Source organism: Miniopterus schreibersii (assembly GCF_964146895.1).
Source record: "Miniopterus schreibersii genome assembly, chromosome: 8".
In the NCBI taxonomy this organism is placed as follows: domain Eukaryota; kingdom Metazoa; phylum Chordata; class Mammalia; order Chiroptera; family Miniopteridae; genus Miniopterus; species Miniopterus schreibersii.
In genome coordinates, this window is record NC_138109.1 from 78,263,707 (window position 1) to 78,285,189 (window position 21,483).

At 51.3% G+C, this 21,483-nt stretch overlaps 1 protein-coding gene across 4 annotated transcripts in view; it reads left to right on the forward strand.

Annotated features, from left to right (window-relative positions):
- The first annotated feature begins 8,647 nt into the window (after positions 1–8,647).
- The window catches only part of SH3RF3 (SH3 domain containing ring finger 3), a 288,903-nt gene continuing 276,067 nt past the window's right edge, over positions 8,648–21,483 (forward strand). For all 4 annotated transcript variants that reach the window (XM_081146033.1, XM_081146035.1, XM_081146034.1 and 1 more), the window contains exon 1: positions 8,648–9,471. In XM_081146033.1, the coding sequence (XP_081002159.1) occupies positions 8,911–9,471 (561 nt within the window). In that variant the 5' untranslated portion in view covers positions 8,648–8,910. The remainder of the gene's footprint in view (positions 9,472–21,483) is intronic.

Here is a 21,483-nt window from a genome sequence, read left to right on the forward strand (position 1 = left end):
TGGCAGGCTGCATGGAGGGAGAGGCTCCAGGGGCAGCTGTGAATGTGAGAGACCATCGTGAGGCTGCAGGCGGACGCTGCTGGCACCGGGCACGGCGCTGAGTTAGTAGCACCCTCTCACTGGCCTTTCCTCTGTGTGCGGACCAGAGAGGTGACCGAGTGTCCTAACCGTCCTCTCTAGCTCTTCTCCAACCCTCGTGGCGGGTCCGTCTCAGTGCTCCTCACTGTGGCTTCCCCCGCTCCCCTGAAGCACTGTGCTCCCCGCGGCTCCGCCCGAATGAAAACTTCCTCCCCTGGGGCTGCCCACAGCCTGCGAGCCAAGGGTTTCAAGGGCGCATTTTTAGCTTTCCATGAGCTCCAGGGGTTGGGTGGATAGACTCCGGAGCTCCACCCTTTGGATGCAAATCCTGATTCTTCCACTGACCTTGGGCCAGTTACTTCTACTCTCCCTGCCTCAGTTTCCTCCCCCCTAAGATGGAGATGTCGCCCTCACGCCTACCTCACAGGGCCGGGTGGAGGGTTAGGGAGCCCGGCCCCGCGGAGAGCGAGGGTGTGCCTGGCAGCTGGCGCTCCCTCCACCACTGCTCCAGCTTTGCCACATCTTTCCCGCTGCTCCTTGCACACCCTCCCGCAGGCCAGGTCCTCACTTAGCACCGAGTCCCTACTCCTTTGTTATTTTACTTTTTATGCTTATTTTTAAACTTTGGTAAAATGTACCTAACACAGAATTTGCCTCTTTAACCATTGTAAGTGCTCAGTGGCATTAAATACACTCGCATTTTTGGGCACCCTCCATTATTTTTAACCCAATGAGTTCTAATCCTGTGTCTCCCAAGGACCTCTCCTTGCTCACACAGCATCGCCCAGGTAAGCCTTCCTAACGCACTGCAATGCCCCGGGGAGCCTCTCGGTGGCCCTGCAGGGTCTCCAGGGTTTCGCCAATCCACGCAGCTTCACTGTCTGGCGTGTCTCCTCTATGCCTTTGAGTTACCCTTTGAGCCCATTGCTCCCCGTTCTTCTGCCAGTGAGGTCTCTTCTCTGCCTCTCCTGCTGCACCTTTGACCTTGCAGAAGGTCCTCTCCCTGTCCTGGAGGAAGGCCCTCCTGCCTCCTTCCACCCAGGCAAGCCCAGTCATTCCCCAGGCTGCGCTCGGAGCCCTGCTGGCTGACTCTCATTTTTGCCCTGCACAGTAACACGTTTCAGCCCGCAAACAGACCGCAGATCCTGAAGGTGGGCTGGAAACTTTCTTCCTGCTGATTCTGTGGGGCTGAGGACAGTGCCCTACATGCCAAACAGGTGCTCACATATGTGGATGATGGACTTGAAGGGCTCATTAACCCCGGGTGGGGCTGCTCGTGAGAACAGACACGTAGATGAGAATTTGGGGGGAGGGGCTGCTGAATGGAGGGAAGTCCACGTGCTTTGCAGAGAAGAGAGCTGATGTCAAAAGCTGAGCGTTTGCTGGGAAGGTACTAGGACTGTGGATGGAGTGCTGGGTGTACCTCCCTCCCACCTTCCCTCTCGTTACAGATGCAAACAGTCTAGCACTGGAAACAGTGAGATCCTTAGCTGCCAGGAGTCTTGCTGTTATTACCTCATGCCGCACTTACAATACATACTATGTGAAATTATTTTGAGAACTTTATTCCTTTTTATAAGGAGAAAGTGCACTCGAAAGTCCAGAGCACATACGGTTTTGTAGTGAAAGAGAATTTAGAGGTCAGTGGCTTCAGCATCTTCAAACTCAGTTTTTGTCCAACTCTGCAGATGTTTGTTTGTTAAATGCCTACTATACTCGGGGCATTTATTGATGAGTCTTAAAGACCAATAAAACAGTCTTTGCTCTTGAGGAGTTGGTGGGCTGGCAGGGGCTACAAGATCACTACACAATAAATATAAAGTAAGGCAGACTATGAAAGGTGCAAGGAAAAAAGAGCCGAGGGGATTCCAGAGAGGCAGTCAGGAAGGTTTCCTGGAGGAGGTGGTCTGTGGGCCAGATGCGGTTTCCACAAGGAGCCGGAAGATGCAGCAGAGTTTACACACAGAAGTGGGCCAGGAGGGGCGGGTTTGGGAAGGAGCTTGGAAGATGGAGGAAGTCACAGCCGCCAGAGAAACAGCTGGGGAGCACAGCTGGGCCTGCAGTGAGGAGGAGAGGCTGAGGGGAGGAGCCCTAGACCAGCTAGAGGTGAGAGACAGGGCTGGTAGGTAGGGGAATGAAAATGGGAGGCACCTGGGGGATACCAAGTCTATTATGATGTTAGAAAGCTGCAAAAATCAGTAACTAGGCGTACCTGAGGGACTGGGGGAACGCTTTCAAGGTGGCTTCTGTTCTAAACTTGGGCACCTTGCCAACGATGGGGTCAGAGCAGCCACAAGAAGGTGTGCTTTGGTCAAAATTCATTTGGTTGCAAGTGATAGGAGTCCAGCTCAAACCAGCTTAAGCAAAAGGAGGCTTTTAACAGCTTGGCAATTCAGGCACAGGCGCATCCCCGGATTCAAAGGGTCAGACGCATCACTAGGACCCCCTTGCCTCCTCCCTCTCTTCCTCCTCTCTCTCCCTCCCACTCCCCTGCTCCCCCTCCTCCTCTGCTCTCACCTGTGCTCCAGCTTCTTCACATGGCAGCAGAGGTGGCTACTGAAATCCCAGGGTCTACATCTTCAAGGCCCTGAATGAAAAGGAAGAGAGAACTTTCCTCTCCCTTCAGCATCTATATCTATATGTCAAATCTCAGTTCAGATGCTCATTGGTGCTGCTTAGTGACGTGCCTGCCCCCAACTAATCACCTTAAGGGGGAACCATTCCGATTGGCCAGCTGAGGCCACATGGCTTGTTGGGGACACAGGTATAGGGATGTGATTGGCTCTCTTTGAGAGCCATGTGGACTGGGGATGGAGAGATTCTTAAAAAGAGGGGTGACCAGTACCACACACCCACTACAGAGGTGCTCTGTGGGAGGGGAGAGGAGATGAACATCGATCTTTTACAAGATTCCTACAGACATAACTGTGCTTTCTTCCAGTGATGGGGCTCCTACTCCACATGATGGCCAGGGCTTCGTTGGCCAACTTAGCCTAATAAAAAGCTCTTCTCTATGTTTAGCTGAAATCTGCCTCCTGTAACTTTAATTATAGTTCTCCCACTAATAAGGCAACACAAATATACTTTTCCAATGTCTTATTCAATCTGAGAGATTTCAAGGACCTTCCTCCCGCCTATAAGGAGGTGAAATACGTTCATCTTCCATTTTGCAGATGGTGTAATTGAGGCTGACAGAGGTGGTGTCACTGGCCTGGGTTAGGCCAGCAGGGCGCCTTCATCCCCAGGGACAGGCTCTATGCAGAGGCCACACTGCCTGTCTTGGTCCACAGGCTCTGCCCTCACCAGTGCCTAGCATGTAGGACTCGCTCAGGACCTGTTTGTTGAATGAACCAACAGTGCTCCGAGCGGCTCGCTTTGATTCATTCCCAGCATGAAGCCAAGAGGTGTCGCTGGTCAGCATGGTGACAGCTGTCTCATATTATGGGACTTCACTGGTCTCTGATTGATAATAATGAATGTATCACAGAAACTGATGCTGGCTGATTTAACAAAAAAAGAAACTAATTAAATAAAATGGGAAACCCATAGGATTGAAAAGAAAGCTGGCAAAGCAGCAGGGGCCACAGCCCAGGCTCACCACCCCAGTCATGTCTGGTGACAATAGTCAGCCCCTCTCCCTGGACAGAACTTGGGGGCACCAGACTCTGGGCACTGCTGCTGCAGGCCCTGCCACACCTCCCCACCTGCCCCTGCATCTGGAGCTCCAGGGGCTGTATCTGCCACCGTCAGTCCCCTTCTCCGGGCATGGGGCTGGGGACAGCTGTTGATCGGCTGAGCCTGGGTCACATCCCCACTGCCTAGCTAGAAAAAGACATATGACTTTCCCCAAGTGGAGAATCACCCAAATCTAAGAAGGAGCTCAGACCTTGGGCAGCCAAAACCTTGAGCTACAGCCACCCATCCTGTCTCCTCTGGAAAAACATACTCTCTTCCCCCATCCTCAATTCATGGAGAAGGCCTCTAGACCCCGTACCACCCTTTAATATTTACTCCCAGAATTGAAAGTAATCCCACAAATGAGATCTGATAAGCCTGAGGTTCAGTGAGATTACTTCTTTCCATATCTCTATCCTGAACTTCCACTAATGCATCCTGAGATTTCATTACTTTTCTAGGCACCATACTACATGATGACTCATGTTGGCTGATATTAAGCTTGTGGTCACCTAAATTCCCGAGATCTTCATATGAATGACTGTTAAGCCACATCTTCTCAATCATTTACTTATATGATTGACTTATTGAGCATGTGCAAATTGAGCTGAGTAATAGAAAACTGTATTGTAATATTTTGACTATTCAGTTCACACCCTTAAATTCCTTTATGTGTAGTATTTTACTTGGCAACTTCAACCAGAAATGGCAAACTGGTGGCCTGTGGGCCAATTTGGCCATACATTCATTTTATTTGGCTAATATGGTGTTTTCTGAGAGCTGAATTGATTGCCAATTGTTGAACATCAGAAGATCTCATATAAAAAGCAGGCCTTCCAGCTTCTCTTGAAAAGTAGAAAGATCTGCCGGGCCCTCATTTTCTCACGGCAGCATGTGATAGGCTGGGCTGGAGTAGCACTCACCCCTGTGCAAGGTGCGGGCACAGCTCACTGCAGTCCCCCCTGCCCCGTGGCCTAGCCTCACCCTGCCCAGCCTGCCTGTGGGGGAGCAGGTTAAGGCAGGGGCTAACGGAGGAGAGTGGAAGCAGAAGAGGTCTGAGAAAGGTGGGGTCCAGCAATCCTATGTTTGCTCCTGTGGCCCCAGTTGTAGAGAACAGAGAGAAGCTGAAGGCAGGGTGGTTCGGGCCCCCGACATGGGTATGGGCATCTGCTGTTCTGTCTGCCTCGAATGCCACTGGCTCTGCCAACTCTCACTCCTCCTCTGTGTGACTCCTGAAGGTGCTGGCAGTTTTCAGATGATCCTGCTCCTGTGGCCAGCACACACTGGTCCAGAGAGTGACCAAGCTTGGTTGATAGGGTCTTAAAGCTTCCCGCCCCGTGTCAGGGGAGTGCCTCTGTCAGCCGCTGGAGCCATGGATACAGGGCTCTGCAGCTCTAACCGTGTTTCCTATCATGTGGGCAGAAAGCAGAGCCCACTGGTGCTAGAGAGGGAAGGAGCATATCATCACACAGAGGAGGGTGCGGAGCAAGACACACAGGGGTCATCTGCAGTAATTTGGCCCTCAGCCGGGGGTCCTGGTTCTCAGAATCCATTCTGTTCCTTTGAAAACCTAGCTAAAGTTGGTTTCTGTTGCTCGCAACCAAAAGCACCCAGGACATGTGATCGCAGGTGGCTCTGCTCTCTGCCAGCCTTCCCAGTGTCTGGGGCTCCCCCTTCATACTCCTCCTTGTGTCCTGTGTCCCTGCCACCTGCTCCCCCCCCACAAATATTTTTATTTTTATTTATTTCCAACAAATTAACTTTTTTTTACACACTTTTTAAAAAATTGTTCAAAATATTACAAATGTCCCCTTTTTCCCCCATTGACTCCCTCCATCCTGCACCCACTCCCCTCCCCAGGCCTTCGCCACACTATTGTCTGTGTCCATGGGCTATGCATAGATGCATATAAATTCTCTCCCCACCCACCCCCACCTTCCCTCTGAGATCCCTCAGTCTGTTCCATGCTTCTATGCCACTGAATCTATTTTTTTTTTAAAAAAATATCTTTATTGATTTCAGAGAGAGGAAGAGAGAGAGATAGAAACATCAATGCTGAGAGAGTCATTGATCAAGCCTGCAACCTGGCATGTGCCCTGACCGGGAATCGAACCCCGATTGCCTGGATCCTAGGCCAGTGCTCAACCGCTGAGCCATGCCCGGCTGGGCGACACTGAATCTATTTTGTTCATCAGTTTATTATGCTCTTTAGATTCCACATATGAGTGAAATCATGTGATATTTGTCTTTCTCTACCTGGCTATTTCACTTAGCATAATACTCTCCAGGTCCATCCATACTGTCCCAAAGGGTACAAGATCCTTCTTCTTTACATCTGCATAGTATGGGTTATACATCCTGGGTCTCTAGTAGGCAGTTAAGTAGCAGGTGTGAGCAGAGCAGGAACATGGGCCAGGTGCAGAGGTCACCAGGGCAGAGCTCCGGGTGCCTAGCAACAGGCAAAACTACAAGCCTCCACATGACCACTACCTTAAGCATTAACCTCTGGAGATGACATCTAGGTCTCAGCTGTGTTTCAGCTCCAGGACTTGAAAAGCAAGCAAAATCAGGCTGAGCCACCCCATGGCTGATATGAGGACCACCTGTGATAACTAATGACCCTCTCCCCTGGCACTGACCAATCAGCCGAGACCATGACCAGAGGGGCACACCTGGGAAGCTGATGAATATTCTATTGAGACCCTCCCCTGAGACCTCAGATAAAAGCTCTGAGGATGGAGGACCCACTGTGCTCTCTCTCTGGAGCACTCTGTGCTTTTCCCCACCCCCTTCTATCCCCAGGGTGCGCTCCCCCTCTGGCCCTCTCCTCCCCCCCTCACTTCTTCTACCTCTGTGACTTTCTAAATAAACCTCTTATAATTGGAATCTTGGCTCTGAATTCTTCTCTCAGCCAGAACTCAAGGACTGAGATTGCTGGACTGAGGATGACAGCTGGTGCCGTTTTTCCGCCAACAGGTCCTTTGTAAAATTCCCTTTCTTGTTCCTGAGCCAGGGTGAAAGAGAGAAAGGAGGCGGCTGTGAAGGCGTTTCTGTGCCTCCCTTCCTCTGGCCTTCCTGGGAAGTCCACCGCCAGGCTCGGGTGAGCCAGGCCGCTCCCGGATGCCTTCAGCCTCACAGGGTGGTCAGCGCAGATGTGAACAATACGCAGAGCAACCCACACTACTGAGGGACGTCCACCAGACAGGCTGGGAAGGCTTCCTGCTGCCACCAGTGGCAGAGTTTCCAGGAACCAGTAGCCTGATAGGAGCTCAGGGGACCTGGAATTGAGATGCTGAGATCTGAGTGTTCAAATCACCACCAGGTGAGGGATGATTCTGAGAACTTCTTTCATTAACTCATCAAATATTTATTGATAGCCTACTCTGTGCCCAGGCACTGTCCTAGGCGCTGGGGATATTACAGTGTAAAAATACGTAGCTTATAGGGAGCTCATATTCTAATGGAATGTGATCTTTCCTATGTGTTACGTTCTGGAGATTCAAAAACGAACAAAATTCAGCCCCAGTGATTTCCTAATTATAAGTAAGCCTCACCGTCCTCACATGTACAAGAGGTTAAAATAATTATCTCACAGGGCTGTCTAGAGAATGATATAAACTAATCCATAGGCACGTTCTCGGCATTTAAGCCTCAACTAATATTATTTTCTTCCTGAAAAGTTAAAAAGCAAGTTACACTGAACTTTCCAAACCACAGGTTAGCCTGACTGCCAGGTGGGCCCTGAACGCCCCTTTTGACGGTGGCCCCGCGGCACCCGCTGTGTCCGCGCAGCCCCCGCCCCGGCTCGTGCTGGCCGCGCGGGAACACGAAGCGGCCACGAGGGGGCAGCGCGCTGCCGGGAATCCGGGGCCGGCTCCAGCCCGCGGCGAAACTTCCCGGCGGCTCGGGGCCCTCCGTACGCACTTCCGTTCCTCTGACGCTCGCAGAAGCCGGCGCGGGGCAGGAGGCGCGGGTTTCCCCTCCTCCTCCGAGGAGGAGCTGCGGCGCGGTTCACGGGACGGCGCGGGGCTCCCCCGCACTACGCCGGCCGCGGGAGCGGGCGGGCGGGGGGCGCGGAGTCTGGTGCGCCGCGCGAGGGTGTGGGTCTGGCGGGCAGCCGCCCGGAGGAACCGGAGCCCGCCCCGGGCACCCTTGGCCACCCAAGCGCCTTCCCCTCGTGCTTTGCGGGGCGCCCCTGCACCCACACCTGCAGCTCCGGGGTGTCACTTCTGCGCGCCGTCTGAAAGGGGACCGACCGGGGCGCTCCGGGAGCTGACGTGAACGCCCGGGTGTTGGAAATGTCCCCAAGCTGCTCGCGGGCGCGGGCGGAGACGGCAGACGGGACGACACCTACCAAACTTTCCTCCGCGGCAGCGTCGCGCGGAAACGCCCCTGCCTGAGAGCCGAAGGGAAGCCTCGGAGCGCCCGAGGGGACGAGGCCCGGCCTGCGCAGAAGGGCGCTCGGGTGTCCAGGGGGCTGGAGGCGCCCGAACGGCAGGACTGTTGCGGGCGCGCGCCAGTGCGAAGGGAGGTCCAGCCGGCTCGGCGGCTCCTTTCCGGCGCCGCTCGGGCACCGTGACCTCCGCGCGCTCCCCGCGCACGTGCTTGCGGCCGAGGAAGAGACAGGGTCGGGCCCAACCCGCTGGGCGCTGCGGGTCGCCGGCGGGCCCGGGGCGCATGGAGCGTCGCGGGGGCGGTGCGGCTCTGCAGCGGCGCGGGGAGGCGCGCACGCCGCGACCCCGGGACGGGGCCCGCCGCGCCCCTCGCTTCCCGCCGCGGGGCTCCTGGCCGCCGGAGGCCGCTCGGCGCGGAGGCCGCTGAGTGACGCGCCCTGCGGCTCCCCCGTGGCGCTGCGCCGGCCCGCCCGCCGCCGCAGGTGTAGCGGTTGGCCGCGGGCGCCGCGCTCCGGGGAGCGGGAGGCTCCCTGCGGGAGTTGGCTCCTGGCGTGCGAACTCCAGCCCCCGCCGCGCAGGCCGGTCGCTGTGCCACTCCGCGCCGTGGCGGCCGGAGCCTCGGGCCGCCAGCCCCGGTGAAGGAAACGCTGGCGGAGCCCGGCTGCCCCGCGGCTGCGCGGGCGCCATCCTGATGCCGGCTGCCAGCGGTTGGCCGCGCTCCGGCCGCGGGCCCTAGACAGCTGCGCGGCGCGGCGCCTCCCCCATGCTGCTCGGAGCGTCCTGGCTATGCGCGTCCAAGGCGGCGGCCGCTGCGGCGCAGGGCGAGGGCGACGACGACAGGCCTGGCGAGCGGCGGCCGCGGCAGCGGGCCACGGCCACGGGCGCGGCGGCGGGCGCGGACATGGATGAGTCGTCGCTGCTGGATCTGCTGGAGTGCTCCGTGTGCCTGGAGCGCCTGGACACCACGGCCAAGGTGCTGCCGTGCCAGCACACCTTCTGTCGCCGCTGCCTGGAGAGCATCGTGTGCTCGCGCCACGAGCTGCGCTGCCCCGAGTGCCGCATCCTGGTGGGCTGCGGCGTGGACGAGCTGCCCGCCAACATCCTGCTGGTGCGCCTGCTGGATGGCATCCGCCGGAGGCCCCGCGCTGGCACCAGCCCTGGCGGCAGCCCGCCCGCGCGCCCCGTGCCGGGCTCGGGGGCGGCCTCCGAGCTCTCCGGTGGCGGGGGCAGCGCGGTGGGCAGCGCCCCGGGCTCCCCGGGCTTCCCTGCGGAGGCGGGCAGTCTGCGTGAGCTGGCGACCAGCAGGAGCGCGCCCCTCGCAAAGGTAGGTAGCCTTCGCTGCGCCAAGGTGTGTGCGTGCGGACCAGTGGCGAGGGGCAGGGGAGACCAGAGGTGGCTCTACAATGACCTATTTGCTCTCCTTTCTCCAACTCACTTCCCTCCAGGAACTCTGAGTGTAACCCTTCAAGTTCCACTTGGCAACTTCTGTGCACTGTATCCCCCCATCTACCCCCTTTCCTCTGAACTTCTTGTTAGCACCTGCCTCCCACCATCCTCTCCCTCGGAATCCCCTTCCCCACCAGCTGCACTTGCTCTGTGGCGCCATGTGGTCCCGGGAGCCTTGTTATGTTCATAGGTGTGACAACACTCCGTCTTCCCAAGCGGCGGGCACCTCTGTCTTCTTGTCCCTGCCTCACCTCCAGTCCCTCCACTGGCTGCCGCTTTGTGCACCATTCTCCCCCCCCCCCCTAAATTTTGTTCCCCTTCCATCTTTCCGGAAACAGCCTTCTTTCCCTGGACCTACAGGCTATCCTCCTGCACACCTCCACCTGCCTGGGTAAAGTTAGTGCTTAATGTTTCCCAGGTCCTGGTCCCTGGGAAGACTGGGCCTCCTGCCTGCCTGCGTGGCCAGGGAGGATCGGGCAGAGGGATGTGTGTGACCAGGGCTGGAAGAACACAAATTGAGAACTGTTGAACAGGAGGGAAGCGGTTAACCTGCAGAGGAAGGAATGTTTGGCCCATCTCTTCTTGGACTCAGTCTGTCGCCTATTGGAAGCATTGGTCTTCTCTTTGCCTCTTGGGCAGGGTTGCATTCCCATGTGGCCTTTGAATTTTTTTTGTATGCAACTAAATTGTACAGCACCCGCTGCTTCTATTTTAGTCAGAGACCTTATCTTGAGGGTTTTAGTGATTTGGTTTCAAAATCTACTTAGAATGTGTAATTTCACACCCTCTGCCACCTTGGGAAGGGGGGGGGGATGTCCCGTGGGATGCTGGTGTGAGAAACAAGACTCACATTTTATATTTTCTTTCAATGGGGAAAAGCCCACTTAAAGGAAAAAATACATTGTTGATCTGTTGGGATCATTCATTTTTAGAGAACACAAATGTATTCCTGTACCTTTGACCATTTAAGGAGCTGGTGCATAAACCACTTAAATAATCCTTCCAGTGTGTATAATACTGAGATGCTGGGAACACTCTACCACCTGAATCACTCAGTACTGCAGCATCTCTGAGATTAGGAATTTAAACCCTTGGATGTGGAGCTTTAGAGTTAAATGTCATACTTTACCAAATTGGGTTTTCTTTGTGGATCAGGAAGAATGGGCAGTTAAGAATCGTCAAGGCATATTTATACTTGGGATCACTGCTGAAGAGGAGTTAAATTTTTCTTGGGTCTTGATTGTGATGAAATTCAGTTACAAGTATTGTTACATATTTTCAAACTTTTCCTTTCTGTCCTTGCTGTTTTTATCTAAGGTGTTATAATTAAAGATCAGAGAAGTAAATAATTTTTGGAAGGATGCTTCCAATAAAACATTTTGATGATTATGTGTTTACAGATGTCCTCCCAGTTCCTCTTATGGCAGCTATGTTTGATCAGGAGCTTAGGAGGTAACCTCAGCAATTTGAACTCTGGCGGTATTTGTAGAATTAAAAAAAAAGTGTCAAGGGGTTGAACTTAACTTTTAGTAATGCCACTTAGGAGCAGGAGATTAAATTTTTGTTGAGTGGGTTTTGGGATATTGATTGACTTCATAGGCACATGGAGCTCTCAGCCTATATTTATGCTTTCTGAGCTTTAGGGAACTTGCGGCCACATTTTTCTTTCTTTCATTTGCTGTGTTAAATGTGACCTCCAGTCCTTTCTTCTTTGTGGGTCCACCTCATAGGGATAAGTCTGGGTTCTAAGAAGAGTCTGAATTAAACCTAATCTTATATTTGACCACCTTCAGAGAGAAAAAAGTAAAATTTTTTATTTACTGATTTTTGAGTCAGTAGGAGCCTTCTTGGGCAAGCAGAAGGCCTGCATGGAGTCCTGTACATTAGGCCAGCCTACACGTTTGGCGGGCAGACTTTCACTGAAAACTACTTCCAAACAGGCTCACAGTACTTTACTGCCCACCGGACTTGCTCATAGCAAAGCTGGATGTCGCTGCGTGTTGCTTAATAGATAGGCACTTGTGTTATATTATTCAGCAAATACTGCATATGCCTCAGTAGCAGGTGACTGTAAATACAGGATAGTCCCCCTATTTTCCCAATGAGAAGCTACTTAAACCTTCTTTTGGGCCATTTGGGATATGTAAACTTTTTAGGTATGTATAGAAACAAATATCAACTTAGACTGTTCATTAATTCAGTTACAGTTAGACATTAGGAATGAATTGTATAAAATATATCAATTCCTGTTTGGTTCATGAAACAGTTTTCCCCCCACTGTTCCCTGGCATCTTTCGCATCAGGGTTTTGGTTATCACAGAGTTGCATGGAATCCTCTGACCTGGTTAGCAGAGCCTCTCACTTTCACTTGAGCCATTTGAGATGAGGTGTATTTTCAGTCAGTTAATTACGCTGCCCCTGGAAATTTTATACCAGCTTACAAGTACCCACTGCCTGAGGTTAGGAGTGTTGGTCTCTGCATTTGCCTGCTTGCATACTTGTCATGATGTGTTACTTCTTAAAATAACCTTTAAAAAGCCCTGTTTGAACAGCAGTGCTAAGCATTGCAGTTACTAAAATGTGAGCTAAGTTTCTCAGCCTGTTGTTTTTAGTCTTGCAAGGTCACCCCTTTAATACCTCTAGCATTGATCAAGATGTTTCAGGGCAGCATGTCTTTCTAAAAGGGTTTTGTGGGGCTCCAAATTGAGTAATTCAAAGACTACTTCTAAATATACTTTAATGAGGACCCTAATATAAGAAAATGCCTGTTTTGTTTTTTATTCTGAGTGATTTTTTTTGAAACTCCCTCGCCTTATATTTGGGCATACACAGAATTTACTGGGTACCCACCCTGTGCCAGGCACCATTCTAGGTGAACTGAGTGGCATGGGCTCTCGTTATGGAGCTGACTTTGAGGGTTGGAAGCCATTCTACTTTCTGCTCTCAAGAGGTTCCTGTCAATTGATGTCAATCTGGGACTTTCTGAAGATTAGGAGGAAGGACATTATCACCACTTAAAGAACTATAGGAAGCTTGGGTAATGGTTTTGATGATAAAAAACATAGGCATTAGAGCCTAATTAGCTTGTGTTATGTGTCTTACAGTACTTCAGGACATGTTTAAATTGGAAACGTCTTCTGTTTCTTTCAGCCACTGTGACTGGGACCCAGTAATGGGAAAAGTCAAATGGGAGGACCTTACAAGTGAATCTAGCGAATGTTTTATGACTACACATATATGTATGTATTCATTCACCATTTTCTGTCGACCAATGGTCGTTGTCACCAATTCGGTGCCAACAGGAATTCCCAATTTGATGTGGGATGAGGAAGGAAACTTTATTCAGTGTAAAACAGCTCAGTGGTGATAGTGCACGGCTTTGAAAACAGCGCGGTTGTCAGGCGGTCCCGGGCCAGGCGTCTGTTCAGCCAGCACCCTGCCGGGGCTGCTCCCCCTGTCCCCGGAGCCCTCGCTGTCTCAGCGGCCCCGAGGGAAACAGGGCTGCACTCTTCGGTCTTTGGTAGGAAGGGAGAGTGTGCTCGCTGAGCCAGAGGGGAGCTGACTTATGTAGACAGAAGGCCTGCCCCGGGGCCCTACTGGGTCATTCCTCGTTCAAATGAGGACTCTAACTCCTTGCAGTTTGGCTGGTCCAAAAGGCACTGTCCTCCTTGGTCAGAGTGGAGCTGCTCTGGTTGGTCAGTGAAGATACTGCTGGGGATACAGCCGCACGGATCCCGTGGGAAGGGCAAGCTTCAGGCGTGGCTGACATAGGATTCCGGGCGCTCCTCTGTAAGGGCTGCTCAGCTGCAGGGGCACAGTGCAGGCGGGCAGGCAGAGCAGAGGCAGGGAGTTTAGTGCAGTTTGTGTGAGAGACCATTGTCTAGAAATGTGTGCCAGGCTCTGTTTTTTTGTTTTTGTTTTGAATTTAAGCCCAGTGAAGCCACCAGGAGCTCTTCTTGGTAGGCATCTTCTTTCTCAGGGTCCACAGTTCCAAATTCCCCTTCTAGGTTAAGCTACTGCCACAATTTATGATTTTCTATTTGTTTCTTTCAAATGGACTGAGAACTAAGAATTAAAAAAATTCTGAGTGGGGCACCTTCTAAATTTTACATAATTCTCCCTCAGTGTGTGTGTTTCACAATTTTGTTTATTTTTATTTTTTAAATATATCTTTATTGATTTCAGAGAGAGGAAAGGAGAGGGAGAGAGAGACAGAAACATCAATGATGAGAGAGTCATTGATCGAGCCCACAACCCGGGCATGTGCCCTGACCGGGAATCGAACCCTGATCGCCTGGATCCTAGGTCAGCGCTCAACCGCTGAGCCACGCCCTGCCGGGCTGTTTCACAATTTTAAAGCAGTCTGTTTTTGGTGACTCTTTCCTAAGCAGTCACCATGGTTTTTCAAGGAGTAACCTTTTGCACTCAAGCTTCTTTGGTTTGCATAATATTTAATTCAAGTTTATATTTGCTGTTCTGAGTACACTTGCATAAACATGGTTGGGAATCAAGACAATGGATTTCTGGTAAGCACAGGCCTCCTGGGCAGGAATGATGGCTTGGACAGCAGTTGGCCAGGCTTCAGCCTTCTGTGGGGATGGTCATCTTGTGGAAGAAGTGGAGTGTTGGTTGTCCAGCTGGTCAGCTAGCTGGGGGCCAGTGAAGAGAATATCTGAGGTATCTGGAAGCAAACCAACATGTTCCGTAGTCATCCATAGTTAGCAGCTTATGATTGAGATTTTGTATTTTAACAATTCTGAGTGCCTACCATGTACTCACATTTTGACATATATCGCCTTATTAAAAGGTCACAATAATCCTGTAAAGTGGATGACAGTTACTACTTGGAGACCCTTAGAAATTGATATAGGGACAAAGTGGCAAAGTCAGAGGGCCAGGAAGTGATGGGTGAGGAGGTGTTCTCAGGCTCTGTGCCCTGCCCTTTCTTTTCTGTTTAGCTGTGTCTGGTGTTGTGTTGTGTTTGGCCTTGGAGGCAATAAGGACTCTAGAGTAAGAGACCCAGTGCCTGGAAGCCTTTACAAAAAGCCAGACAGCTCACAGGATAGCAGGCAACTGGTTGACTTGTGGTCACCATGATGACAAGGGGCAGACACTAGCCTTTGGAGACATGACAGATGAGTCATAGCAAAGCACCTTTTAGACCTGTTTTCAAAACGCCCCCAGGGGCTGGAAACAGCACCTCTGACACACTAGCTCTGTGCTTCAATTTGTGGCAGTTAGTGAGTAATCTAAAGTTACCATTGAGTGCCTCCTGTGTGCCAGGGTTGAGTATATCTCACTTAAGTGTATCTCATCCATTCTTTAGCTCATCCAGGTCACATAGGTGGAGAAGCTGAGGCCCCAAGGTGTTCTTGCTCAGGGACAAACAGTTAATAAGGATACACTTGAAAGACAGACTTCAGGTTGACTGGCTAACTGGATTTGTGGTTAGAGGAATCCTCTCACTCTATACCAAATCCATTTAATTAGAGCCCAAGGTCCCAAACTTCAGCAGTACCAACCCCATGGATATAGTCTGGCTCAGGGCTGCAGATGCTCTTCTGGCTTGAGGCTGCCGTCTTATAAATGCAGGCTGAGAGTCTCGGAGCACAGTGGTCCTGAGGAAGGAGCAGCATACCAGGTACGGCTGAGGGCAAGTCCTGGGCAGCCCTGTGCAGGCAACATGCACAGTCCATGTGGATGGCAGTGGGCAGATGGCTTTCAACGTGGTGCCAGTCTGTCCTCAGGAATGCATACTGGTCCATCCTTCTGCTCTGCCACCATGTGGGTCTCACCCTTAGCCACACCCACTGGGTCTCAAGATAGATACAGTGGCCTCAGGCACAACACCCACCAGCAGAGAAAGGAGGGTGGTTTCCCCCGGTGTTCATTCTCCAAGTCGGTGAGCAAACTGTGACTTAACCACCCTCACACACTTCCCTCACACCCCATAGGCCAGTGTTGCATCCCGGGCTGGTGCTGGGACCAGCTGCAGCTTGGCCAGGGACTTGGGACATAGGAGGGGTCTCCCCCGTGCATGTGGTTGCAGACAGAGAAGGTCTCTGGGCTTCTCGGGGGTCCTGTGAGGAAGGAGGGCGAGGGGTGGGGACTTGGGTGGCTAAAGTGGCACAGGGTTGGGAATCCCAGCACAGGTAGTTTTAGTCCCGATTTCCACACTTCCTCACCATATGCTGCTGGGCAGAGGGTTTAGCTTTTCTGAGCTGCCTTATCAGTGAGTTAGGGACTCTCCCTGCCTCACTGGGTGGAGGAGGTAATGTACCTGCGGTGCCAGCACCCATAAGCGGCAATGTTTCAGTGCCTACGACTAATACAAAAATCTGGAATTCTTGCATCACCAATGAGGCACACTTTACAGGGTTCACCCTACTGCTAGTGGGTTCATTTTTACTATAGCCTAGTAGAAGGGGGTGTGTGTGTGTGTGTGTGTGTGTGTGTGTGTGTGTGTGAAATCTGATACTATGCTTTGCCTTTAGATTCAAAGTCGGCCTGTGTTATTGTGACTGGGTTGTTGAGCATTAGTGAGCATCTAAACCAAGTGCTTGAACTTGTTTGTTTCACCTTTTAAATTGCTTCCCAGTTTTATCTTTGTTATTTGATTGCTATAAACTTCATTGAAGTGAAAAAGATGTCCAAACTATCACCTGCCTTAAGAAAGGCAGCGGGAGAGAACAGTCCCGCTCAGCTGCTGATACAGCTGGTTGGAGGCTCTCCTGAGAGCAAGGTGTGGCTCCTCCGTTTGCGGGCACAGGAGCTTGTCTGCAGCTGCCGAGACTGCACTGCTCGGTGGCCTGAGCTGAGCACAGTCACAGCCAGTGGTCCCTTCATTCCGGCTTTTCAGAGCCCACGTGCTTGCTGGAGCGTGGTGAAAGCGGGTCTCAGTTATACATCTGTTTCAAGTGTGTATTTCAGTTCAATCTGTATTTAATCTCTCTTTTCCACAGTTAACACATTCTTTTTTGAGTTATAGTCTTGAAATAAAACATCAGAAGGCTTTAGTTAAGGGGAAAAATCTTCATTCCGTCACTTGAAGAGACCAAGGCAATTTTTTATCAGATTGGATGAATTAGAAATGTGTGCTTGATGTGTATCCTATTGGAATTCTAATTAACCATAAAAGACTAGGGTGTCAAACTGAAGGTGTTGGCAGTGATGAACGTTCAGGAATTGTGCTGGCACCCCAAGCGTGGGGCTCCCTTTTCCCATGAGTGAATTTAGAATTCAGAAGTGCATCGGATGGTAGCACAATTTGGGTTCTACTCACTTATTGCTGCCTTCTTTAAAGTTGCTTTTGGCCCTTGATGGCTTATGGACATTGAGATCAGTGGTCCTTTGGGGGATCAGAAAGGAGTGGCCTGGTGGTTGTTTCTCTCTGCCAGTGTTTCTCTTGTTAACTGTTATGATTCTTATCTGCAAGCAGGAAGATATTTTATTTGCATTTCTGTTTAATAGAATGTGTGCGTAGTGCTCAGGTGAATTGATATGAGTTTAAATGAATTAGGATTTAGGTTAGTAGAGGTAGTGGAATGGCTGTCATCTCTGGAGCCAAGAGTGGTGAGAATGGGGTAGTAAGTTTTCCATATCACCCAGATATGGGAGGCCCAGGGACACCAGGGGTCACAGTCAGGCTGTCACACAGTGGTTTGGGAAATGGGATAGGGAGGCATTCCTTGCCTTTGCTTGACCGAACATATATTTGAGTACTTACTATGTACTCAGTAAGCACTACAATAAGTACTTGAGATTAAAATGATACTGATTTTTAGAAAGTGGCCCAATAGTTGATTGCTACTTTGCCAGCATATGAAGCACCAACCTCATTTAAAAAAAAAGATTTTTAGAGAGAGGAAGGGAGAGGGGGAGAGAGAGAGAGAAACATTGATGTGAGAGCACAACATCGATTGGCTGCCTTCTGAAAATCCCCCAGCAGGGATCGAGCCTGCAACAACCCTTTGGTGTACAGGATGATGCCCAATGAACTGAGCCACCGGCTAGGGCTCCAAGCTCATTTTTAAAACAGCATTGAAATCCTTGTGATAGCAGCCACTGTGCCTTCTGTGACAGCTAAACTCTAAGCCTTCATTTCTCCTGCACACAAAATGGAAGCATCACCACCTTATCTCTTTGGATTCCTTAACTCTTGGTACTTATACTTCAAATTCTACATAACTTAAAAATTGCACCTATTCCCCTTTGCCTGGCCCATCATAACTGAAGCCAGCTGTGTCTGTGTGACGAGGCATGTGGAGTGTCAAGGACAGTGCGGGCCTGCAACCTGTGCTAAATTAACATCACCTCAAACAGCCAGTGGATCCACCTTTAGCTACCATGTCTGTGATGCCTGTGGGTTAGTTTTGTCATGAGCAATGATTGTTGGGACTAAGTTTGTAGTCCACATATGCTCAGGATGAGAGTAGATGCTCCTGAGGAAAGGACAGCCCTCTCGTTCCTTCTATTGTGTGGTTCTAATAGATTTGGGAATTTACCTGGTGTCACCTTGGGACAGATTGTGATAGCCGTTTTTCTGGAGCTAAGTTGTTTCCCCACACATCTCAAATGAGGTGACAGATCTTGGATTCAGAGGAGGACTAGCACCTTTTGTCGCACCTCCTGGTGGAGAACACACCTGGCAGGTGTCAGTAGCCTGTTCAACAGTGGGTTGCAGCTTGTCACCTTCCTGCCCTTCCCTGGCAGGTGACACCAGAGCTGTGTAGAGAGGGCCAGTCAGCTGGCAGCCCCGGCGGGGTTGGATGCATGTGCTTTGCATTCACAGACCTGTGCTGGCTGTTTGTCTCACATACTGCTGCTCGGAAGGAATGGAGTGCTTTATTGAGCAGAGGTAGTGACTCATAAACTGATGAAAGGGTGCCCACCTGGTTCAGAGGTTAGCCTGGGGTGTAGAGCACAGGCTGGGCCTTCCTCCCACTGCCTCTCCAGTGCAGTCGTGGCACCCCTAAGGGCATGCGCTCCTCTGCGCCAGCCTCAGTGTCCGACCCCCTCCCTGTTGTATTTGCCCTTTGTGAACCACAATTCTGTTTAAGATCCTTTTACATACTGATGTTCTCCTGTTTTCACCAAACTCCAGCAATTCCTTGCATTTTTCATTTAGGTATTGTAGGAAACAAAATTTTCTTTTGTTCTTTTCAGCACATGTATCCTACATGGAGTTACTAGCTGGTCTGGGAAGTGAGGTTGATATTAGAAGCATTTCCTCCGTGTCTCCAAACTAATCAGTGTATCAGCATTAGCCAGCTAGCACCTACAGCCTAGTATACCAGTTATACCAGTTTTCTGCTTAATGCTTGTCACAAGCAACCCTTTTTTCTGTAACCCCAGCCTGTCCACCTGGTGCTCTCCATCTGAACAACCCCTGAAATATCCCTGACAACCAGACCCTCTGTGGGTGGTACCAGGGGCCATAGGGACTCATATCTTCCAACCCCTGCCCAGGACATCCGGGGAATTAGGTGGCTTCTGGGTTAGGATGGGCAGCTTGCACTGTTTATATTGCAGGGATCAGTCTATACCAGATTGATGATCCAGGTCCCAGTTGACTTCATCCAGGTGACAACCCACCCATCTAAGCCCAGGTCTTTGCGCAGCCCCTTCTTTTATCTCCTCCGTGAATGTTCTGATTTCATTTTTATTTCTCCAGGCCGCTTTCAGTGTTCTTTCTTCACTGTTCCCTTCTGTGGGTGGTGTGTTTTCCCGACATTATTGCTTTGTTGGCCCTTTAAAGTCTGGATCAGCTGGCTTCCAGGAGGCAGCAGGAAGTCGTCTTGCCTCAGTTGCTCTTCCTCCAGCTTTCTTCAGGATTAGCAGCATCCTTCTGCCACACTGAAGAAGGCTCACAGGAGAGGACTGAGTATTCTACAGCTTGAAAGCACTTGGCCTCCTTCCCGAGTGCCCAGGCCCAGGCTTGGACCCAAGACCTGGGACAGCAGAGATCACTGGTTTGCAACTTGTGAATTTAGGGTGCAGGTCCCTAACACTTGGAGATGATAGTGAACCTTGAGAGAAGAGTTAAACTTCTAAGTCAGCAAAAATGTTCATTCCTTGGCTCAGGGGAACAGGACTCCTGAAGGGGCTGTGGGTGGGCAGGCCCAGAATGTGAAGGAGGGCTCAGAGTGGCCGTCAGGACGTGAGGAGCACGTGCTGGCCAGATAATGCAGCTCAGTGAAGCCACGACCTTATCTCCCATGCTTGCCAGGTGACTCTGAGACTGCCCTGTGGCCTCTCCAGGTGTGCTCACACTAAGGAGAGGGCGTTTTGGTCTTCGCAGGGATACTGCCCTGTGACCGAGGATCCTTTCTGATTGCTCTGACCTCACACAGGTGTTCTCGTGGACAGCGGTTTTTTGTCTTTTGCTGAACAGATACATCTGGTGTCCACAGCTGGAAATGTTCCTGACTGTGGCTTGTGGGGGGCACCCAGCAAGGTCATGCCACCCTGAGAGGTGGCTGTGTGCAGCTAGCTGGCTCTTGTCTCTTCAGGATTCCCAGGTTAGCACCAACCTCGCCTGCTCTCACCAGAAGTCACAGAACTTCCTCTGCCTTGTCACCTCTACCTCCAGGGCCTTGCCAGTTTCTTCTCAAGCTCCTTGAGTCTCCTGAGGTGTCCCAGGTGAGTTCCCCAAGGCCATCTCTGATCCCTTCTGGCCTTTTGCCAGTTCTTCCCAGCCCCCACCCCTTGGCTACCCTCCTGGGAAAGCTGCTGCCTGCTGGGTGCTATTTCCCAGCCTGGCAGGGCCCATTGTGTTCCAAGTCCCACCTAGAGGGACTCGGTGCCTTCAGACTGGGTCACCTGTGCCAGCCCCATTTCTTTGCCAGCTGCCCCCTTCCCAGCCGTACCCTTTCTGCTGATGTTCTTCTCAGGAACAGGTGTTTATTTGTGGTCTTATATTTTCGTCTTAGAAATTCACATGAATGTTATTCTAGAATATGATTCCTTAGATTTTCATATAAAACCGAGTTGATTTCCCAAACCTGGAACCAGATGTGTTTCCCGTGACTTCCCACAGCCCTGGCCCACTCCTGCTCCCCTTAAGAGTTTCCCAGCTTGTCAGGCAGTGCACCCCTGAGCAGAGTGGGGTGTGCTGGCTCACACTAGCAAGAGAGGGCTCCGGTGCAGGATGCCCTCTGAAAAGGAGCTGGCAGTCTCTCCCATAACCCAGCAGTGGTGGTCCCTGAAGGAAGGCCTTAGACACGACTGTCCGTGGGCTCCTCCCATTCCCGGAAGCCTCACTTCGCCCTGGTCATGCCACGTGCCTCCTCCTGCTGGAGTTTGGCCCAGGTTAGGCTGAAACTTATTTTCTGGTAGTTGGTGTTCAACTGGCCTCACCTGCTAAGTAATTGAGATGGTTGAGTGAAGAAAGGTCCATGGGCTTGTCAGTAAATGTGGGGAATGGTGGCTATCATTTTCACTCTTTAAATGTTAGTGGGGACAATTTTGTCAGGTTGAGGAGTTTTCAGGGATGTCACTTTCCAAGATGATAGTTGTTATTTGACAAGTGCAGCGAAAGGGTGTTACAGTGGAGTGCTGAGGACTCAGAAGTGGCATCCTGACTGGTGGAGTGTGGCCTGGCTCAGAAGATTGGGGGGGGGGAGTGCCAGTGGGGTGCTGATGTTCCTGGTAGGGACACAGGCACCCTGTATGGGAGCCCAGCACAGTGGCTGCCAGAGGTCCCAGGGGGTAGCTCGTGACATGCTTTATGTTAATGTCTGTGTTTATTGTAATGCTCTCTTCTATTTATATCAGGTAGTTCCTTTAAAAAAATTATGACAGTTACGTGAAGTTTTATTTGGAAACAAATAAACAGTGAGTCAATTTAAAGAAACCCATTAAGTAAACAGTGTGCAGACAAGACATGGAT